At 36.6% G+C, this 22,835-nt stretch overlaps 1 protein-coding gene across 1 annotated transcript in view; it reads right to left on the bottom strand.

The window, feature by feature from the left end:
• Positions 1-4,910: 4,910 nt before the first annotated feature.
• PER2 (period circadian clock 2) overlaps positions 4,911-22,835 on the bottom strand; it is a 40,525-nt gene continuing 22,600 nt past the window's right edge. Inside the window, exons 10-23 of the mRNA XM_009703888.1 lie at positions 19,452-19,558; positions 18,664-18,817; positions 18,134-18,242; positions 17,596-17,727; positions 16,731-16,824; positions 15,826-15,982; positions 15,616-15,743; positions 13,831-14,004; positions 13,311-13,571; positions 11,064-11,911; positions 8,670-8,856; positions 7,970-8,162; positions 6,200-6,350; positions 4,911-5,060 (exon numbers count right to left, since the gene is read on the bottom strand). Coding sequence (XP_009702190.1) covers positions 4,911-5,060; positions 6,200-6,350; positions 7,970-8,162; positions 8,670-8,856; positions 11,064-11,911; positions 13,311-13,571; positions 13,831-14,004; positions 15,616-15,743; positions 15,826-15,982; positions 16,731-16,824; positions 17,596-17,727; positions 18,134-18,242; positions 18,664-18,817; positions 19,452-19,558 — 2,845 coding nt within the window. The remainder of the gene's footprint in view (positions 5,061-6,199; positions 6,351-7,969; positions 8,163-8,669; positions 8,857-11,063; positions 11,912-13,310; positions 13,572-13,830; positions 14,005-15,615; positions 15,744-15,825; positions 15,983-16,730; positions 16,825-17,595; positions 17,728-18,133; positions 18,243-18,663; positions 18,818-19,451; positions 19,559-22,835) is intronic.

Raw genomic sequence — 22,835 nt, 5'->3', positions numbered from 1 at the left:
TTATTTGTTTGTTTTTTGGGTTTTTAAACACGTGTCCTGTGAGTAACACCAGAAGCACAGGGCCTGCCACCTGAACTGCTCTTTCATACTGCCTCAGGACACTGGACCTCTTTCACAATGTGTTCTTCAACTAAAAAGCATTTTCTTTATTAGTGAATGGCAAGTGTTGTCATATTTTCATATTGTCCACTAAGGTTCAACAGTATTGATGTGCTACCACAGCAGCTTCTTTTTGCCCACAACTACTAGATATAATACAGAGCCAGAAATGATGTAGAATGAAACCCCATCACACACACTCCTATTGCACAGGGCAGCCTGATGTGCCTCAGATTTTTTTCAGCAGATGCCAAGAGAAACACCCATGATTAAGAGTTCAGTTGTCTGTTTCTACCGTCTTACACTTCTTTTCCACTTAGTAAGCTTGGCAGAAGTTATTTTTTGGTTTTTGTGTTTAAGTTGCACCAGTGAAGCACACTGACAAAGTTGTTATACACCATGTGTACCACCCCTAAAAATACTGTTCTCTTCTACAGCCCCCAAGAAAAGAGGAGCTGATGAGCCGTTCATTACCTCGTCCAATACATCGCGTATATTTCTCAAGCTTCTAACCACCTGTGAGCAACACTGGAATTTCTGGAAATTCCTACAAACATTACTCTCCTTTTAAGTCATCTGTTTGTCACTTTGCCAGATGCATGCAACTCATTTCACCATGTTGAGTCAGAGGCTTATCAATGCTTTAGATTCTTTCCACCCTTGCTAGAGAGACAAAAGAACAATCAAGGATCCGAATTCTCAGTAAGGAGAGCATTTTTTCCCCCCCCTCCAAATTCATGACAGCTGTTAAACGGACTAAAATCTGATGCTTTTCAGTAGTCAGTTTCCCTTTTCCAAGCAGAAAGTCTATATTTGCATTCACTATCATTGGGCCAACAGCTCCTCATTATGAATTTTCTCATCACCTTATTTGAAAGTCAAGCCACAGATCTTTCCTTTTACATCACACAATGTCATAGCAAACTCAAGAGCCTCAAAATACAACCAGCTGACCAGAGGAAAAATAGGGGTGGCAAAACTGCCAAATATAATCACAGGACACCAGTGACATCTAGGGGCTACTGGGGTGGAAGAAATTCTCTCCGAGGAAGACTGTTCCCAACAGTTCTGCAGTGTAAAGCAAGCCATTACCTTTGAGCGCTGACAGAAGGCACATCACCATGGAGGAGCACATGAATACCTGAAGCCACCTTTAACTCATACTCTTATTACATTTACAACTGCAAAAAATTACCAGAAGTAGAAATAACTGTGAAACATTACCTCGTAATTTATTGCATCAGCAGCGCTTCAATTCTCCCAACATTATGTAGCAATGATCAAAACTTACATCCAAATGCTAGCACAATACCTTCTCTGAGTTGCACAGATACCCTGTATATGTGCATGACACTCACATTTGTAGCTCTGTAAACTGCTTCATCACTACATCTCTCCTCTGCATGTTCAGCTAAGCAAGGAACTGAGGTGCTATTAGGGCAAAAGTGTTTTCAGACTTCACATACACAGAACCACTCATGTATTTAGGGTCAATTCAGAAGACTTCAAAGGGACTTGGATGATGTGTTGAACAAGCATGCTTTAAAATGCTTGTCTCAGCAACAGAGTGCACTACGCTACAGTTTTATGCTTGGTGTGAAGGCAATTCACCTGTGTGGTGAACTGTTTTGTGGTACAGAAACACCTTGACTTTGCAGCTCACAGAAATATCTGCGTCCCTCATGACTAAACTAGGGTTTGCAGTAACTTGGTCTGGTTTTTTTTTTAAAAAAAAAAACAAAACACACACACACACACAACCAAAAAAACCAAACCACACACACACAAAAAAGACAAACCCACAAATCTCTCAAAACAGTGTCATGGAAAAAAAGTTCAATTTGGGTCTCATAACCCAAGTACATCCTAAACTGGAGGAGTGGACCAAAGCAGCATCCCACGCCCACTAGACTACATCATTGCTCAAAGTGAGAAAATAGAAATCTTCAAGCCTCCCCACTTTCTCCACTCAAAGTATAAAGCAAGATCAACAGGAAAGTACACTGGCTTGACAAGTTTCAGCAATTTTCAGAAGACGAGACACTTCACACCACAACAGAAGACTAACAATCACTGTACAGAGCAAATCCAAGGGGCATAACTGGAATTCTCTACTTCTAAGCTACGAGTATAAAGCCAGAAAGGGCTGCCAGAGAAGTTATCCATAGCTGGCACTAAACAAAGCAAAAAGGATAACGTGTCTTCTGGTGGTTTTGAACAACAAACACAGAGAACCTAGCTGCTTTTTTCCAGGTAGTAAATCTGTACATGTTTTCAGAACAACTATTCAATATAAAGATTCAGTCTTCCATTTGACCACTAAACTTACAGGTCAGACAAGCTGGCAACAATTTTGCTTCAGGACAATAAGCCACAACTAACTTCATAGCTTGCGAGTTCTTCAGTTTGAAATACTAGTTCACATACTATCAGTAATGCGTATATTTTTGTATCTTACACGGAGTAGAAGGCTCAAGGAACGAAAAGGCAACTAAAAATATATCTGTTTTATTTACCAGTTTTCTAAAAAGCAAAGTCATAAAAATTAGTCACAAGTGGCAAAACCAAAATATATTGCACAGTGTACAGAAAACATTGTTGACATGTTGACAAAGTGTCATCACAAATAAATCATCTTACAACAGTCTGGAAAAATTACAGCTTCAGAATCTTATCTATAAATGGAGGCATGTAGATTTAAAGTTACAGGAAAATATTTTAATACCACCCTGTAAATGCAAACACTTTAAGGATGCAAGATTAAGTCCATAAGTAAGCACATCCACAAAATGCTCTAAATATACTTTTCTCTTCCTTTCACTAAGTTATGGTTACAAGATGGTCATTAAAAAAAAAAAAGAAATGAGAACAAATTAAAAAAAATAGAGAAAAAAAGCACGCTAAAGCAAAGAAGTTCAAAGTGGTTGAGAAGTCCCTGAAAATAATTTGTGTAATTCTGACGCACTCCTTTAATGTAAAGCTTTTCTTTTTCCCAGACCCTGGTCCAATTAAACTATTTGTGTTTACATGTAAAAATGGAATATATTTAATACGTTGATATAGCTGCACTGTTCCATTTATGGATTAAAACATTTAATACATTGGACTTGAACACCAACATTTTAAAATTTCTCATTCAGTTTATATTTACATATATTTAAGTTCAACCTTGCTAAACCATTAAAGACAGGAATCAAATCTTGCTGGGTAGTGCTTCACACTACATTTAAGATACTTATTTTAAAAACTGTGATTCTACTTGTTTCCCCAAGTTCACACACTCTGCTATCCGCAGAACCTGTCTCCAATGCAAATTTCCTCATGACACTGTCCAATTAATAAATACTTAATTTACACAAATTATTTCTTCCACTAAGCAAATACCAGTCACTTCTGCATGTTTTTGGTGGTATCAGATCTAGCTTCACATCCTCTTTGTATACAAAGAGAAATATTTTTATAGACTGAAAATAACCTTAAATTTCAGTGAATAGAAATGATATCCTAATAAAAAAGGAAATGCTTTCCATGAAAAATATTTTAAGACAAACATATCAAAGTTAATTGAATTTCTCCATGTTTTTCACCCCGAGATCTACAGCTGACATCCAGCAATACTGCAACTAAATGTCCTTTAACTAACCAATATATTAAAGTTGCTCTTTTGTGTTCTCTTCCCACATACAACATGTATAAACAGCACAAGAACATAAAGTACACATATTCAAGTCAATACAATCTCAGAGGCATTAAAATTAAATCCTTGACAGCAAAGGATTCCAGCCACACTGTATTTTAGATTATGCAATTCAAATGTAGTGAAAGTCAACAGTATTCTCAAAAAATCACTTCTTTTTTATAAGAACTATCTTCAAATGACAAGAAATGTCTAATCCTCTCTTGCCACATACAAGTTTGATGTTTGTTTAGCCACACAGGAAAAACTGATGGCCAACCTCCCAACAGAACAAATCAGAAATAAAAGTTAAGTCATACCAAGCTTTGTCTAACAGTCACCAGAGCACACGCAGTCATCCTCTGTGGTCTTAGTTTTTAAAATCTTTAAGCATAAAGATTTCTTGTGTATAAATTCTCATTAATGATGCTTCAAGGTAATAAACAGTTCATAGTGTTGCAGAGTCCATTTAAATCAAAGGCTACAAAGTTGTCAGCCCTCGTCTATACTTACACATTCACATAAGTATTTTAATCCAAGACCATCTTACAAAATTAGTTCAACACTTCTCTTGGACAAAAAAGGTTCCTACATTCAAAACCACAGGAAACAAACAAGGAGGATGGAATCAACTGATATGAGAAGGGCAAGTGTGAATTGATTTGCTTGAAGGTTTTTTCTTCTACTATGCTGGACCACTTCAATTATTAAGGACAATCCTAAAAAGCCACTAAGCAAAACTGCTAGAGTAATTTATAATGCTGAATCATGACCAAAAGGAGATTTGAAGAACTATATGTATGTAAGGGGATTTTCAGTACTCATTAACCCACTCTACAAAAAACAGCAGGCATCAATGAAAGTTTCTATAGTTCATAGAGAAATACTTGAGGCATGTAAGTGCAAAATATGAGTCTGTCTTTAAAAAAGAAAAGCTATACCATCTTCAACAATGTCCTTACTGGGAAGAGATTGCCACCATTTAAAAAGAGATTCATTCACAAATGACTCTTCTAGAGCAAGAAAAACACATTTGTTTTTATGAACTGGATTCATCTTGCCAGATACAAGATTAAAACCTTTATGGATCACCACTGTAGTTTTGAAGCAGCTTTGAAAACAACAGGCTCAAAGGCTATGTTTGTTCTTCACTGACTTGACTCAGGGAAACCAAGTTGTTTTCCCCACTGTCTTCAATCATTTCATTAAGGTCCATTTCATGGATTTCTTCATCATATGATGTATAAAAATTGCTTTGTATATTGTCCTCACAAAAAATACATTCCTAAAAAAAGAGAAAAAAATTATAAAAACACTCATAAGCCAAGGGTGGTGGGGGGGAAGCTTTTCCAAACAACAGTTCATTTGCATGCAATCGCTGATTCCAAGGGAACCTTTACATCCATGCTGCAGCTACCAGATATATTGCACTCCCTGACTTTCCTCCTCCACACAGTAATTTTATAATGTGTAGTAAATCAGTGCAAGTGTTTGAGAACTGTACTGGAAGGAGTTATGTCATAATCATTTATAATGTTGACATTTTACATGCACTTCCAATCACCTTTTCCTCCACTGCATTGCTAACCCTGCAGTAATAAGTTCACATCAGTTGCAATGCTTAAGACAGTGAAGTCAACTGTACACTTACACAAGTTGGATGCTACAGTACCAATGCTGCAGTAACATTAACATCAGGATTAAGGATTCCACCACAATTCTGTCACACTGACTTTTGAAATACTCATGTGCAAAGAGAGCCTCTACATCTGATAGCTTTTTTGCACGTAAGTTACAAATGATGGAAAGCTTATGGAAAAGAGAAGGCAATCAGGTATTTGTGCGTAAATAAGTAAAATACACAGACAACAAATAAAACTGCAAGGATGCTTTGTTTTGGGTGTTTGTGGGTTTGGGTTTTGGTTGCTTTTTGTTTTGTTTTGGGTTTTTTTGTTTTGGTTTTTTGTGGGTTTTTTTTCCTTTCAAGCCATTAATCGACTTGCAGAATCAAGGCAAGAGATGATCATTCATGAGAAGTCTGATAGAAAAAAGGAACATTGTACTCCATTAATTTTGTACTTTCTAGAAAGCAATGGGCATAAATTTCTGCACACAAAGCAGATTTTTATGTAGTGAAGTTTCTGACTATGTTGATAAAGGATTTCAAACAGACACACAGAAATTTAGAAATAGGAAGCAAGTTTCTTATACTGTATTCACCACTACTTTGATTTTCCCATTGGAAAGAAGACTTATGGTAAATTAAATCAAGCCAGAAACCACTGCATGGAAGTTTGAATTAATTTTTTCCTCTGCATAATTGACCAAGCTTTCAGAGCAATGGGTATGGAAAGCTCTGACAAAGGCAGCTAGTAATTTAAACCCTGTTATACATGCAAGAGTAACTAATGCATTTAAACTTACGGAATTAGCAACAGTTTTTGGCAGTCCACCTTGCTGGATCCATGGATGAACTTCAATAAGCTCTCTTTTTTGTTCTTCTGTAAATTTTGGCTGTAGTTTCTGCATTTGCTTTAATTTCTGCTTATCTTCTTTTAAAACTGTTTCCAAATCTCTAAAATAAAATGTATTTAGAAATTGAGCTTCAACAATTTCTGGGCTTTATGCCTATATAAGGTTACACAGTGAAATACTAACATTTTTGAAGACTATTTTTGTTCTGGAATGTTAAGTTTACAAATCTTGTATTGGAAGAAAATTAAGTGTGGTTATTTCAGCAGCTTTCTGCATTTGCAGACAACTTTAATGCATCTCTGCTGGCTCACTGCCTTTTTGAATCTCATCAGTGAAAACAGTTTTCTTAAAGCTATTCAGGCAGCACCACTAGTGAAACCACCAAGAACTCCAGCTTCCCTCTGCTGTTGCAGTAAGTTCCAAGTTCCCCTTCACTGGGAGGGCAACCCAAAACAGACACAAGATGCACATATGAGACACTAAAGCAGAAAAAGCAAGATGTGCTTAAGAAGGCCATCAAGAATGGCTTAAGCTTCAGGACTGAGAGGGAGAGATTTAGCAAACGCTGCTCTATTTTAGCAGCCAAAGTTCTCTCTTCCCCCAATACCCCACTTTGAATCAGAAACTTAAAAAAAAAAAAACACCACCACACCAAACATTTACAAACTGTATACCTCTATAAAGGATAACAATGGAAAGCAACTACCAAGAAACCCAGTTCTATATACATTCCTTACAGCATACCTAACAGGGTGGCTTTATACTTCTCTTCTTGGGCCTCATGCTCTGACAGTGAGCTTAACTCTTCTTATCACAATATCCTGTTTTATACTATGCTCTATTTGGCAGGCTTTGCTACTCTTACAGTCTACTGGAATTCCCATCTATAGTTGTCAACACTTCAGGCTACAAAAACTGAGAAATGCCAAAGTTTTTTTAAATCTAGGGAAAAATTCTAAAGTTCTTACAATATGTTCTCTATTTTTTTCCCCATCATTCCTGTGCTTCTGTATTTTGAAAGCTTGTTTTCCTTCCCTTTCAAAAGAGTTGTCTTTACTGAAACTTCCTATTCCTTTCAGAATACCATTCACTGCTCCCAAGAAGATTAAAAAAACCCCTGCAGACTTGTCACCCTCTCTCCCCTTATGTCTGCTCTTTGCTATTGAAGCACGGAATAAATAAAGTTTTTTCTATTAGAAACCTTATGATTTTTACCTTCTACTTCTTCGCCCTATTTGAATGGGAATTTATGGAGAAGAATGAACAGGAAAAAACCCACAAGGCAGAGAAAGCAGCATGCCGCTGAATGTGGCATCTCAAGGACAACAGCCATGGAGTACAGATTTTCCATGCTATAGATCATTAATTAGACCTAAGCATACTTGCCAGGATCTATTAATCAGACTACAAGGATTTCTAGGCAAGTAGTTACGAATCACTATATAAAACAGCTTCAAAAAATATACACAGTTAATTTCAACTCAGGTAATTGATCGAAAAATACAGGGAAGCATAATCAAGCAATTTTTACTTTTTGAGAACTTCTTATGTAGTATACAAATAACATAAAGGAAGCAAGAATTCTTCTTGACACCGAGCTAAACATTAAAACCAATTTACTTCTATTGAGACAGAGATTTATATAGATCTTTGCTTCTGGGCACCCTGCTCTCCGCAACATACATCCCCGTTCATGAAGGACGACAACATTGGAATTACCGTGAAGGTATCTGGTAAGTCATCATAACAGTATCATCTGTGTTTGCCATCAAAAGCCATATAGGATCCTGAAGGACATATTTAATGAAGTGCGCACTTTCTTCCATTTCTGCCTTCATTTTGGTTTTATGATGATTTTCTGAGGAATCAATACTCCCAAAGTATTTGCTGGTATGACTAGTTTCACTACTACCTTTAAAAATAAATTTAAAGTTTCATTATAAATTGTCAAATACACAGATTATCTGAATGCTTTTGAAAACAGAGGAGATTAAAGAGAACAAAGTATAAATTTTATTTAATTTTTTAAACAAAGGGAACTTCCACCCCTAAGTAACTGTATTAATATTTTTAAAACCTGAATTCTTGGGCTAAGTCTCCATTAAATTTCAAGAGAATAATTAGCTTAAAGTAAAAACTCTGAAATGAAACATGAAAAAGTATGGTATTTTCTCTTCATTATTCTGTCATACCTACATAATATCTTAATGGCTTTTTTACACTTCTTAAAGGTTCTATACTGTAAATCAAGCACAATAGAAAAACTTATGTAATTAAAAAAAAAATCAAGAATAAACTGTGCAATCAGGATTAAAGACAAAGATTTTTACATAAAGCACTTGATGTTTAAGTGGTGTTTGCAATACCTCACGCTCCAACTCTTCTAAAATGCTATGAAAGTACTCACTGCCAGTGTTACCTGTTCTGCTCCCTGACATGCCACAGCCATTGGATCCAGACCCCAGAGACTCAGCAGCTGCAGATACACCACTCCCTGAAGAAGCTGAACCAGTGCCTGAACACGCATCTTCTTGAAGTAAAATGTCAAGCAGGACACTAGACATGGAGAGCGCATCACTATTTTGAGCGTCCATTGGAGATTCAGCCTAGTGATTAGAAGGGGAGATGGGAAAAACAAAATTAAAAAAAAAAATCAACCCCAAAATCAAAACCGAAGGCTCTTTCATTACTAATAATTTACATTTAATATTAATCCATTTCACTTTATATTCTAATATATTTACACAGTTATTCAAAGACCGACAACCACCAATAACACATGCCAAGACCAACTGAAGAATAATGAAGTGGACTGGTAGGCAGACATGTGGTCCTTCAGTAAGACTGAGCTTTCAATTCAATTTCTCTTTTAAAAAAATGTACTGTCTAGTGAGAAAGTAAGGAAGCCATTTGCTATTCAGTTTTGACAGCCCCTACTGTCCTGGACAAATCAGAATTTATCCAAGCCACCTAAGACATACTAGTAGTTGCTCCTACTATACGTCAAAAATCTTTGCATCAACAGTCCACCACTGTTACCACTCGCAATGCACAATGAGAAGGAAGGTGTTCCCAGATATCAGCTTCCTAGACAAGGTAATTTATTTGTATATTTTTAAGGGATAACTACGCTGATTTCTAACATAAGCAAAACTTCACCCACTGTAAGTCAGTTTGAAGATTAAATATTAGAAATCAAGGTTGACAGAACTTTGCAAAATACATAACGAAAAGAATTAGCTTTATCCATAACACATTCCTGAACAAATGCCTGTACTGTCCTCATTTTCCAGCAAGTGATGAGGAAATTACAGAAAGTTACATTTTGCAGGTTTATAAAGAATAGGAACTAATGGTTTGAGGAAATTCAAAAGAATATGCCAGCAAAATTGTTACTATTAAATTTTGTTACTGAGCTTCTTTTAATCCAGCAGAGGCAACTCAGAGTGTGCTATAAGTTACAGACTGTCACAGATGCAATGTCATACCACAGCACAAGTCAGAAGTCCTTATAGAGATAAGGTATCAGAGATATTATGTAGTGCACAAAATACATTAGTTCATATATGGCACTGGATGCATATATCTTTGAAAATTTCTCCATAAACAGCATTTGCACAACTAGTATGATAGATAATTCTTTTTCATTAAACCCAAATGTACTCACTCTCAAGATCATAAGATAACAAGCATGTAATAACAGAATGTGACAAGCTTTTGCACTGTATCAATCAAGTTCAGAAGTTTCTGTAGAAAAACAGACATAACAAAATCCATTTCTCTCTGTTCTCCCTCCGTTCATCCCCCTTAAGGATCAATATCAAGAATAGTAGGTAGAATAAATCATCTGGAAACTAACCAGGGAGAAAGGTTTAACATGTAGATCTAAATGTTCCCCACAGTGTGGGGAACAAGCATTTTCAGAAGTTTTTTCTTCCTCCTCCTTTATAACTTCTGATGTAGATACCTGCTTATGACTCGCTGCACAAAGTCATCTAATCAGCTGCTAGGATCAACATTAACAATGCTTTTTACCAGCTACTTACAGTAGGTTTAGATCTCAGACATGCCTAAAAGCCACCCCTTCCAATGCCTGTTTTCCTTTTATCAGCAGTGAACCTAAGTTCTACTTTGTAGCTGCACCATTAGATGCAGAGACCAGTTATAAACCACAGCACAAGAAAAGCAGGAGGGAGGAAGGAGCCAGTCTAAAAGGTTTAGGTTGCAACTCCATCCCATCAGTGACTTAGCATTTACAAATATACTCTATGGTGCCTTTAGAAAACACTAATATTAGTCTACATATTTCTGTCATAGAAACCTTTACAGACATATTAGTTCATCTGAAGTTTCTGTAAGGTTATTTGTTAAACTGATTCATCAAATTTGAATGAGTCAGGAAATAAAAAAACCCTGAAGTTACCAAACAGCTCAGCATAGTTTTACTGCACCAAATAGAACAAAAATAAAGTTATGGTCTGCAAGTAATAATTCCTTCTTCTTTTACTTTGGCTGCTTGTTTGTAAACAAAGATGTGATTTTATTTTAAATCAGCTTGTTTCCGCCCCTCCACACAAAATCACTAGCCCAAAACTCTTTGCTAAAAAACGAAGTGCCATTAAAAAAACAGGTCCCACAAGTGAAAGGATTGAATACAATGTAGCAGAGATAGGAAAAGGGGGGTGAGGGGGAATCCATTTTAGGCATTTCTACATATTAACAACTCAGATATGTTGAAGAATGTGAAGACTAAAAAAAAAAAAAAAAACAAAAAAAAAAAACAACCACACCCCAAACCCATCAGCATACTTACTGGTAAGGATCCCTTTACACCACAGTTATCAGTTGTCATCATTTTGCCTATGGTTCCTTCCTCACTTAAAGCTCCATGTAAACCCGCAGGAGGTCCGCTTTCAGCAGTTTTTGTGGTTTCTTCTAACTGTAGAAGATTCAGAGGAGAACTGCACCTTGACTGGAACAGAGGTGGTGAAGCCTGGTCTTGAGGACCCACTGACCGTGGAGTGCAGGAACGGGATGGCTCATTTCGTGGCTCTGTGACAGGAACCTTCTCACACTCTGCTGGTGGGTTATAATGGAATGGCTGTGTTGGAAAAAACGCCTGTTGTGGGAAAGTGCTGGGTGTAGCAAATGGTGGCTGTGTTGGAAATACTGTCTGTGAAGAGAAAGTGGAATGGGCAGGGAAGTTGGGTTGGCTGTGGTAAAGCGTTTGAGGTAAGTTATTGTTCATCTCTGGGTAGACATAGTTGGGGAGCACAAGAGCTACAACAGGTGTCATGAGGGGTGCAGAGAACTGGGATGGTTGCATAGGGCAAGTATTTCCAGAGTCTGGCAACTGATTAAAACCAGACAGTGAAGTCTCAGGAGCTGGTGGCACAGTCCCTGCTGCTGGAAAAACAGGAAGTGGATATGCAGGCATAACAGTGGGAAAAGACATCGCTGAATAGCTCGCTTGTGAAGTGTCTGACGGTGACCAAGCAGTAGTGTTTAAACCTTGAAGAGGGATCCGATGGGGTAATTTAGTTCCAGAAGTTGTGCTGTCCGAAGACTCCTGTGGTTTAATCCGCTTTGATTTCCTGTTCTTTCCACTTTTCTTCCAAGGCTGATCCATTCCAGAAGTACCATTTCTTTGTCCACGGCCACCTGCCAAAAAAAAAACAAAACACACCACATCAGGAAGGATCCTACTTGCAATCTGATGGCTTCCTTTCACTATGTCATCCCTAGAAGTTGCTCAAAACCGCAGTTCTGGACTTAGCCTACCAAAATGGAAGCATTTGGGAAGGGGTCAGGTTCACTTTTACCAAGAGCTGAGCTAACTGGGCAATGAAAACCATGCTGACACACCATGGAAGAGAAGAGAGAAGCACTGGATCAATTCAGGTTGAAATGTGTGTCACCCAAAGAGCACAAATCTGCAAAACAGTGGCTCCCAGAGAGGCAACCTTCTAACTACTCCAGCAATTACAATGAAAGCAGTATGGGACATAACTGAAAGCATTTCTAGAGAGTTAAGGTCATGCAGGTCCATAATTGAAAAGGTGAGAGAAAAAAAAAAGGCAGGATAGAAAGTACACATAAAGAGAAGAATTTCCTGAGGAGAAAAAGCCATGTTACCTTTACAATTTTATCTTAGAAGTCTCCACAAAGTGACTCTTCCCTAGGCAAAAGCTGCTAGTTCATCTGACTACAGACATGAGGAAATCCATAAAATATCTTCTGGCACTAAAAGCTGCTCAAACTTTTAGTTTGTCTAAAGCTTATTTAGATAGGCTGCAAGTTTATCGAATATAAAGAATGCAAGGGGAATAAAGGGCTCCAGGACAGGTTTCCTAAATCAAAGACCTGCATAACTGTTTAAATAAAAAACAAAAGATAAGAATCTGCAAAAAACACTTAGCAGTGTCTGACTCCTGTTCCAAGACAAGTCAGGACTGAAATGGGAACAAAGTCAGATCAGTATCAAGCACTTCTGAAAATGCCATCTGGAGTTCCTGGTCCTAATAAACAACAATCTTACTATTATGGCTAGTCTGTGCCATTTCCATTCCACTGATCACATTATTAACTTAAAGGCAACCAAACAATTATCAGATTGTTTCACTGATTACACAATAGTGGAATGGGGGTAACTGGATTTAAAGCAAAGGAGCTGAAACCAAAATAAAACCACAAGCCTGAAAAAAAGACAGTTGGAAAGACAGAAGGAAAAGAAAAGCAACGGAATACAAGCATAGTAAGGCAAATATGCTAAAGCATGTTTGTTGTCCCTTGAAAGTAGATGCAGGATAGTAATAGTATAGTGAACAGATAAAAATCAAAACATTAGATACTAAAGTGTCAGTTATTACATTAGAAGCTATATTCCACTCTCAATCATCAAGCAAGACTTATCAGAAAGAATTTTTCTGTGGGCTTTAAAAATAGCACGCAACCGTCACTATTCAGTGGCCCCACAATACAGCTAAAAATGGAAATACCCTCTCAACAGGATTTACTTCCTATATAAGTACAAGTTTCACCGTGAAAACTATTGCCATACCACGTTCACCAGGCCGTCCTTTTGGTTTCTCTTGTAAGTAGTAATTGCAGTGGGACTGAAAAATATTAAATCTCTTGATTTCTTTAAACTTATTCAAAAAGCTCTGCTCCTCTTTTTGTGTATGCACTGCAAGGACTTCCTTTGTAAGTCCCAGTTTTTTAAATGGCTCCTTTTCTTGATTTACGTGTGTAGAGCTGGATGGAGGAGCAAGAAGTTGGCCATCTAAGAGTTCTGTTCCACTTGGACCATCTTCTATCATTTCTACAGAAATAGGAGGAAAAAAATAAATCAAGATGAAGTAAAAAAAGCTCTGTATATGCATTTAAGCTATTACAATTCTCTAGCATTTTTGCTGTAAGTTTACGGTACAAATTCTGTCCCTATTTATTCCATCTCCACGGGAACATTTTAGCTGTAAGAAAATATGTCACAAGCAGATACTAGCTGTTCACATGTCTGAAGCAAGCAAACTTGCTAGCAATTGCCATTTTGGAGAAAATGTATTAGCAAAAAATCATACCTAATTCAGGTTGTGTTTTTTTATCTCCAACATGAACAATGGTGCTACTGTAGCTGCACTGACTTGTGAGAGAGACAACACTTTCAGGCTTGCCAGGTAAAGCCAAAGATGTTAAGTGAGCACCAACCACTGGGGGACCATTTGATTTACCAGATGCCTTCAACACAGCAGGATCTATTAAAAAAATATAAAGTTGTAGGTTACTGAACATAAACAAGAGCAAATGCAAGTTATATGCTGCTAGGGTTGCAAAACAATAGAGGCTAAACTGTGCTTGACAAGACACAAAATTGACATTTTACTTTACTTTATGCATTCCATCAAGAACATTTCAGGAATAGAATGACTTCTGAGCAACTAAATTGAATCCTCTACTTTGAAAAGATTTGGTTTGGCTGTATGTCAATGAAAGACTTTTTCCTCTTTCCTGGTCTTCACTCTTCTTTTATGGCACAATTTTAGAAAAAAGTTTCTAGCCTCTTCCAGCCTAAGATTAAGTCCCACCCAGGTCCCATATTGTTGTACACTAATCTCCCTCATTAGCTGGCTATCCCAAGAGCCTTGCTCTGAGCACCCACTGTTTAAATTCTCTCACCTGAAAGCTATACACAATAATCCAGCAGAGGTCATACCAGTGTCTCATAAAAAGCATTAAAATGTTCCTTCTCTAGTAGAAATATTTGGCATAACATATATTTAAGACCTAAAGTTTGCCTTTTTCCTGACCAGAGTATGCTGGTGGCTTCATTGTTCTCAGTTATCAGTGCACCAAAAACCTAGCGAACCTACATCTTTCTCCTGTCAACTAGAACTGCACAGACTCCAAATGACAGCAGAAATTGTGTTCCTAATTATATGATGCTAGTTCTACTATTTCTTCCTCTCTAGTCCTCAAGGCATTTCAATTCCTTCTACAGGACACTTTGTTCTTACTTATACTGATACCTTCCAATTTGATTCTAAAAGCTGCATTAGAACTTCTTTTTGAAGCTCATCAAAAGGAAATACAGACAAGACCATTCCCAAGACAAATTTTTGAGAAACTCCACTAGACACTCTCCCTCCAGCTTCATATAATGACAAGGTTGAATCAGCAGGTCTCTCATATGCATATAGTTCTTTACCAGTCTCGCAATTCGTGTACTAACCAAACAGTTATATTCTTCACTTTAGCTCCCTTTCCAGACAGACACTATATCAAACACTATGCATAAGTCCTAACAAATTAAGTTAATGTTTCTGCCTACAGCAGACTTTTTAGACAGCTATCCTCAGTAATCCCCATCTTTTATTTTCATAGCTGGACATTCCTTTCAAATGGGTTCTTGTGCCTCACAAAACAGTCCGATGCTGCATTTTACTCTCTCTCATTCCTTTTTTTTTTTTTTTCGGACTGCCCACAAAGAAGAAACAGAAGTGTAATATGCATATTTTTGTTGCAATTAATTAGCTGCCAGGTTCTTCAGCTAGTTGTTCTTACAACTTCCAACTGTGAAACAAACTTTTTACATTTCATAATGATTCAAGTCCTAAAATTCAAATTCCTGTTGTATTTTGTACAGTATAAATAAACTTATTACATCTACAACCCAGATATTCAATCAACTACTCAGTATTTTGATTGCAAGGAAGATTTTAATGATAAAAGCTAGATCACCAACATCTAACACTGAGAAAACGGCTATGAGGTCATGCCTGAGCTACACTTGCATTATTCTGCAAAGAAGTAACATCCAACTGGTTGCTAGCAAAAATCAATCAAGAAAAAGTTGTGATGAGAGATACCTCCCAAGGGCTGTAGAGCATTGTCAGCTGTTTTTTGTTCATGAACTCCAGAATTCAGTGATGCAACACTTGAGGAAGGTTCACATTTTCTTTTTGCTGTACCAGGCACATTACAACTCTCCAAGTACCTAAAATACAATGATTTAACAATATTAGATATGCAAGTCTTAAGTCTAGAGGCCAAGAGTAATTTACACACTGGTTGCTTACCTGATGACACTGTCCAAACAGCTAATCTGTTGGTAAGAATATATGGGTTGTTCTTTCCAAGCCAGCTCTTCAGTAGTAACATTTTTAGGAGCACCTGATACTGCAGTATCCTTTCCCACCACATCTTTCACCTGAGCACCAGGACCATTTTGTTTTTCTGTGAAAAGAGATACTGCTATTATGCAATTATGGCATGAAATCCTTGCAAATTCCCCTAAAAGCAACAGTAAAAGTTCTCATTTATACATATCTCTTAACAGGTCACAAGTTAACCACTGTAAAGCAAGAGGTTTGTGCACTAATAGATGAACATTGTGTAAATATTTTCCTGTCCTTATAGATTCTTGGATATGTGAAGTTTAGTTAGTTTGATGCATATGGATCTAAAGGGAAGAGATATTATGGCTATAAGAGAATAGGTATCATTAGAGTTGAAACACACTCAGTATGAGGACAACTCTAGTGACTGTAAGTTATAACAAAGTATTAGAAGAATAACTTATTAATGTATGCAGAATTTAAATCTCATTAGTAAGATTTTCATTTATCAAAAATTCCTGAGGTTACAACACAAACAGGAAAGACAACATCCATAACATTTTCCTCTACCTAACACAAAAGAAGATGTTTGACTTGTATGAAAACATGAGCTACAATTAAGGTACTTCAAAACAACAGCTTTAGGACATGCCTTAACTGTGCGTTATACCATTATCAATTCACACATAACCGAACACAATATTTTCCTGAACACAGTGGAGAGACACAGGACAATATAATTTTAATTTATAAAAATGCTGTCTTTATGCATTGATTAGAACTAAACTAGAAAAAAATCCTACTGTCATATTACACAAGGTACCAGCACAATAGACTAATACTTAATTTACTTACTAATGTCTTACCTGCAGAAGGCTCTCTCCTATATTGCAATTTTGCCTTATTGTCGGTGAAAATATGCTGTCCTTTATTTTTGACTTTACAAGCATCTTGACAAACCTCCTGAAAGCAGGTCATTAAATAGAGTTATTACAGATTTCTGACATAAAACATCATGCATAGCAATTCCTCAGGAGACTTAATCTAACCTTAGTTAATCTCTATCTTACAATTAGTCTGATCATGGGAGAAATTCTGATGTACAGAATTTTATTGTGCAGCAGCAGAATTTGGGGAACTGGAAAAAAGAAATTTAAAGTATGTTTTTTGTACACAATTACTTGGCATTTTGTTTAATATGGTTGAATGACTTAGATAGAAAAATGTAAGAGTACATTACAAAGATGACTTCAGAAAGAACCCAACAGTACCAATTGGTAAACAAAATATTGCTCTTAAGACTGAAAACTTTTTGTGCTAGAAGTTTAGCACAGGATGTTACAGAACTATAGAATAACATTTTTCACTCTCTGTGGAATAGTGAAGGAAAGACACGTATCTACTTCCATCAAAATCAAGATCTCCTTAAACACTACTTTTCTGCATAGCTCTGAAATGTAGTAAGTTACCTGTTAAAGGCTTTAATTCTTTATACACACCAACTTTCATGTCTACAACTGTGCTTCAGTACCCTGAGACTTCATCTATACCAGAAAAGTTTGTTCCCTAGACAGAAAGGTTTTTTCCACGTTAAACAAAAAAAAAAAAAGATGACAACTTCCTTATACTTTCTTCCATCCCTAATTTGAAAGGGTTATGATAAAAATAAAACCCCTCACTTTTACTAGTCTGTTTTGTGCCACATACTTGAATAAGAAAAACCAAACCTACTGGTTTATCCTTATGAGTGTCTTCATTATTATTTCCTGTGCTGTCACTGGAGGATGCCACACTCAATAAATGCTCATGTGAACCATTGCTACCTAGACTTCCATAGCCACTGGATCCACTGTTGTGTACAGGCTGTTAACAACAACAAAATATACATATATATATATATACACACACACACATATCTCTCAGCACACCGGCTTTAAACACAACCAAAATTGTTATCAGCAATTTCATGTGAGGAAAAAAAGTATTTATTTTAGGTTTTTCAGTTTGGGTTGGTTTTTTTTTCTGTTGTGGGTTTGTCTGTTTGTTTTAAATGAGGACTCCAGAGCTGCATGAAATCCTTAAAACACTGACTGGAGCTTTAACATACTTCAGTAACTCTTGTCTGTTAATCATGAGTGTTAAGTAATTTCCAGGATTGTAGCCAGAAATTCCAGTACAGCAGCAGACAGATAAGCAAAACGTCACATAAAGATAAATGCCCTTTCTTCAGTGGGAAATTAAAAGGGTAACATTAAAGGACATGCTGTACCTGCAATAATAGCCGATATATTTGCTCAGTGATTTCCTGAACACTCGGATGAAGGATTCTATCCTCTGTATAGTTAGGAGCAGCAAAGACATCTTCATTTAAGGGACCCCTACATAAACCAAACATATCCCAGCTCATTATAAATGCAAGTACTTCAATCAGAAAGACCACAACTTCAATTTACCATCTGTATGTAGTAAACAGAATCTGATCCTTATTCTATTGCATCTACAACACTTGAATCTGATAAAATACATAACCTTACTCACTTTGAGCATGAATTCCCTCTTCTGAAACAACTCTTGACAGTACTGGCAGAATTTGAAGGACTTCAAATTTCTTTTTAAAGCAGTTACTACATCACAAACCCCAAATTTAAAAAGAAAGCAATTTGTATGTGTGATTTTTCTCCCCACCCCCAAAAGTCTTTTGTCTTTCTTAAGGATCACTATGTAAATCCAAGGGGAAGGAAAATAAAAATCAAACTTTAAAAAAAATAATCTTTAACTCCCAAGAGTTTATTGACTTACGTCCTAACTTTGTGTCTTCCAATAATAAATGAAACTTTTCGACTCCAAGGGTTGATGAAACTGGACCAGCTAGTGTCCATGGTTATATAATCTCCATTTCTAGTGCAAAACCTGATAGGTGAATAGTCAAAAGGCTGTCCTCCATACTGAAGGACTGAAATGAAGAAATCAAAGAGAAATTTCAGATTAATATTTGCACAATTCTACTTAATGATTCAGGATTTTACAATGAATTGCAAAGGAGGAAGATGATACTTGAAGGAACAAATACCAGATACATCTGTACATTTAGAAATGCTGGGTTACCAAAATAAGCAGACCTTCATAATTTACTGGACTATGTCAACAGAACACAACAAGCTAAAGATAACTGAAGAAACAGCTTTACATTTTCAACGTTTAACAAATTAACATTGCCAGAATGACTCTTATTTTCTTCTCCATGAAATAAGAAAGACTACCGTTTAAAGCATGACAACTTCTATAATTGCATCCTCAAGAAAATTTTCTTTATGTATGAAACATTCATTTACCATCAATTTGTTTACAGGAGACACATGTTTCATATCAAACATGAAATTGAGTGATTTCTCATTTTCATCTATTTGCATTAAGAATCAAGTTGTAGAGTAAAGGACTCAGTATTTACTTTAGAAAAATTCATAGTCAAATTAATTTTCACCTCCTATTTGCTGAGGTCTTTGTAGTCATTATTATTAACTTTCAGGAAAAAAAAAACAAAACACAACAACACCAAAACATTTCTGCCAGAGTAAGAGATGACATACTTTTTTTGTGAATTGCTAGCATCAAGGGTCTGTCACTTGGGTGAAGATGCACCAAGACTGGTGTTCCTATTAAGTCCTGAGGTAGGTATCCCAACAGAGGTACTGCTCTGGGGAAAGAAAAAGAAAAAATCAAGTGGAATAAATCTATATTTAATCTTTAAAACGTTTCCATTTTAAGTTTTCTTTGGTCTTTTCCTATAAAGAGAATGAATAATTTTAAGTTTAAATTTGGGGAAATAGCAGTCCACCTTAATAGCAGTGGTACTCTTTGAACAAAGGAGCTCTTGTTTGTTGGTGGGGTAGTTGTTTTGGGTTTTGGTGGGGTTTTTTTGTTGTTTTGTTTGGGTTTCTGTTTGTTTCTGTAACTTTACAAAACAATCCGATCAGACCAAATCAAGGAGTCTGCTACAGCAGCTCCATCTTTTCTTCACTGCCTAGCTCTAGAGGATAAATACTTACCCTAATTTTAAAAGAGCATTAATAAAGTTTAATCTTGTAAAACTGTCATGGAGGTAAATAGTACCCCAATCTATGGGCTGCAAGCCAAGGCTAAGGATCACAGGATTACTATAGCTGAACTAGCAACAGCATAGTTGACTAGGACTCAAGAAAACTTTCTCACAGGCAGGTTAAGAGTTCAACTCATAAAGAAGCTGCAAGGAAGCAGGCTTATTAATTAAAATAGAGAATTAAAAGTAATGTTGCCAAATTCCTGCACATTATCAATGACTAAGTCTAATGATGTGAACAACTAATGTGGTGAAATAATTTTCACTGATCATTTAAAGCATTCATATTAAGGAGAAAGAAATGTCAGTTTGCACCTCACCCTGAAAGTTAACAGCCAAAACACATGCTTCGAAAATAATGCATTAAGCCAATACTACTGAGTAATGTTTAAGAAGTCGCCAGATGCCAACAAGCCATCTTGTAAACTCAAATATTTGAATAGCTTTAGTGAAGAACTTGGCCACAGCACAGCGCACCACAGACACAGGATCTGTGTTGTGCTGGAACTCAAAAGCATTATGGGACAAATGCCTTCAATATCGCATTCCAATAACCCACTGGAATTAGATCAGTTCCCCAAAACATCAAGCATACCCTTCTGGCAAAGAGGCCAAGATATTCAGGGGAAAACGAGGATAGCAACTAATGCCTTATTATTGAAGCAATTAGTTAAATAATTAGTCTTAAGACCTTGTAAATGATCTAAAGCAACAACTTCACAAAGCTGAAATTGGCATGAAACTCAGACCAAATCATACTGTTTTGACACATTGACACTTAAAAATGCTGCCAAGTTCAAAGCACATAAGAAAAGTTATGCCACTAGAGGAGTTTAAAATACCAATCAACTCTGAATGACTTCAGTTAGGACTTCATCAAATAACGTTGTAAGAGGTAGAAGAAAACACAAGTTTTTGTTCAGCAGTGTTCCTGTTCTTTACCACCTGCTTTATGAAAGCCTGTCAAACTCTACATTTCTTTGTGCTGTGACAGAACACCTACCCTAAAAGGGATCAAATTTTAAACTGTTAATTATTAATCTAGTCATAAAGAAATAGGCAAATTCAGTCACTCCTATGCAAAAAAAAAAATCCTCTATGCATTTTTATACTGATATGAAGCCCATTCCAAGATCACTGGAAGAGTCAGGCATCTGGAATATAAGACTGATTAATAGAGATTGAGCTGGGTTTGCCTGTTCCAATGAAGAGGAGACTAAGGGATGATCCAGGAGCTTCCCACAAATACTGGAAAGAGGAGTTACAAAGATGGAGTTAAAATTTTCTTGGTGGTGCCAGACAATAAAACTATGGGCAATGGCCCCAGATTGCAGTCTGGAAAGCTTATGCTGGGTGTTAGGAAAAGTTTTTTAACACAGTGAGTAGTGCAACACAGGAACAGTTTCCCATACATATTGTGTAATCTCTGTCCTTGAAGGTTTACAGGCATTATTGAGACAAGGTCACAGCTGACCTAACCTAGAATTCAGCAAGGGTTTCATTTCAAGCAGAAGGATGGAACAGATACCACCAGAAGTCCCTGACAACCAGCATTTCTGTGATCGCATAATGCTGTATTTGAGAATACTTAACTTACTATCTACTAGAGGCAGTACCTCAGCATCACCACACTTCCTTATAATGAATAACTCAAAATATTTCAGAATTTAAGTTAGTAAACTCATTTTATGAATTCCAATGCACATAAGGTCTAAGAATGGCTGATGAGGAGAGGTAGCAAATTTAGTTTGTGTTTTACAGAATGACATTTAAAGTGTTAAAACAACATGAATAAGAATATAGAGAGGCTTCTTATTGCAAGTTAAATAGGAAACTGCTTTAAATTAATTTACTAAGATCACTCCACTATGAACTATATAGAACTCCTTACACTCATCATATACATCAAGTATCAAATACATTTCAAAAGACAAATATATACAGGAATGATCCATTTAGTTTCAGGAAAATATTCATTTTTACTTAACATATTCTGTGCAGAGATTCATTTGCAGAGTAAGGACAAATAAGCATTTTTCCAACCCATGAACACATACTGATTACAGAATTAACTTTATTTTATGCAGGTCAGGCAACAGTTTCAGCATTATATTATGAACAATTCTCACTCGACAGCAGGTGTTCAGTTGTACATTTTTGAATATTAGAGTCTGCTTTCTCCAAGAATCTATTGTTTTGTGTATTCCACCTAACCCTGGAGAGCTTAAGAGTCATAAACTGCATATGCATAACTCAGTAAACATTCATCTGGCTGCCAATGCTCTCAGGAGTTAAATAATTAAAAGCAAAATCAACCACACAGATCACAAGGACAGAAATAAATGAAGCAAATTCCTAATATCAGACCAAGACATAACCAACCCTTATTGCGAGTGTTCAAAAACAGTATATGAGAATAACTGGTAACACCAGACTAACAGGAACAAAGCTTCCATAGTAGCCATAGAGAAGGATTTACTGGTACTCACTCCACTCAAGCCCAAGAATAAGGGCAAAGCTCTCCATTCAGTAATCTTGTCATTTCTATTAAGTGACTACTGGAAATAAATGAGCTGAGGGTGGATGGAGGAAGGGAAGCTTTACCTTGTGCCATTAGCCTATCTGAAAAGATAAATCCACCCTGCAAAGCTGCAGTTGGCCTGGAGCATATGTGGGAATGAGGGAGAGAGAAAAATCCATGAAGAGGATAGAACTATATTGGAATAAGTAGTTCTTTTGTCAACTTAAGCTGTTTAGAGAGACTGTACAAATCATACCATGGGAAAACAGTTTGTCAGTGTTATATTGTCTTCTATCCCACAAGAACTCTTCACGCTAAGCCACAACATCTGCACAAGTTAGCCAAAAATAGCTG

This window comes from Cariama cristata, unplaced genomic scaffold (assembly GCF_000690535.1).
Source record: "Cariama cristata isolate BGI_N322 unplaced genomic scaffold, ASM69053v1 scaffold11757, whole genome shotgun sequence".
In the NCBI taxonomy this organism is placed as follows: Eukaryota; Metazoa; Chordata; class Aves; order Cariamiformes; family Cariamidae; genus Cariama; species Cariama cristata.
The sequence above is the reverse complement of the archived record's forward strand: the minus strand, read 5'-3'. Positions and strand labels throughout refer to the sequence as shown.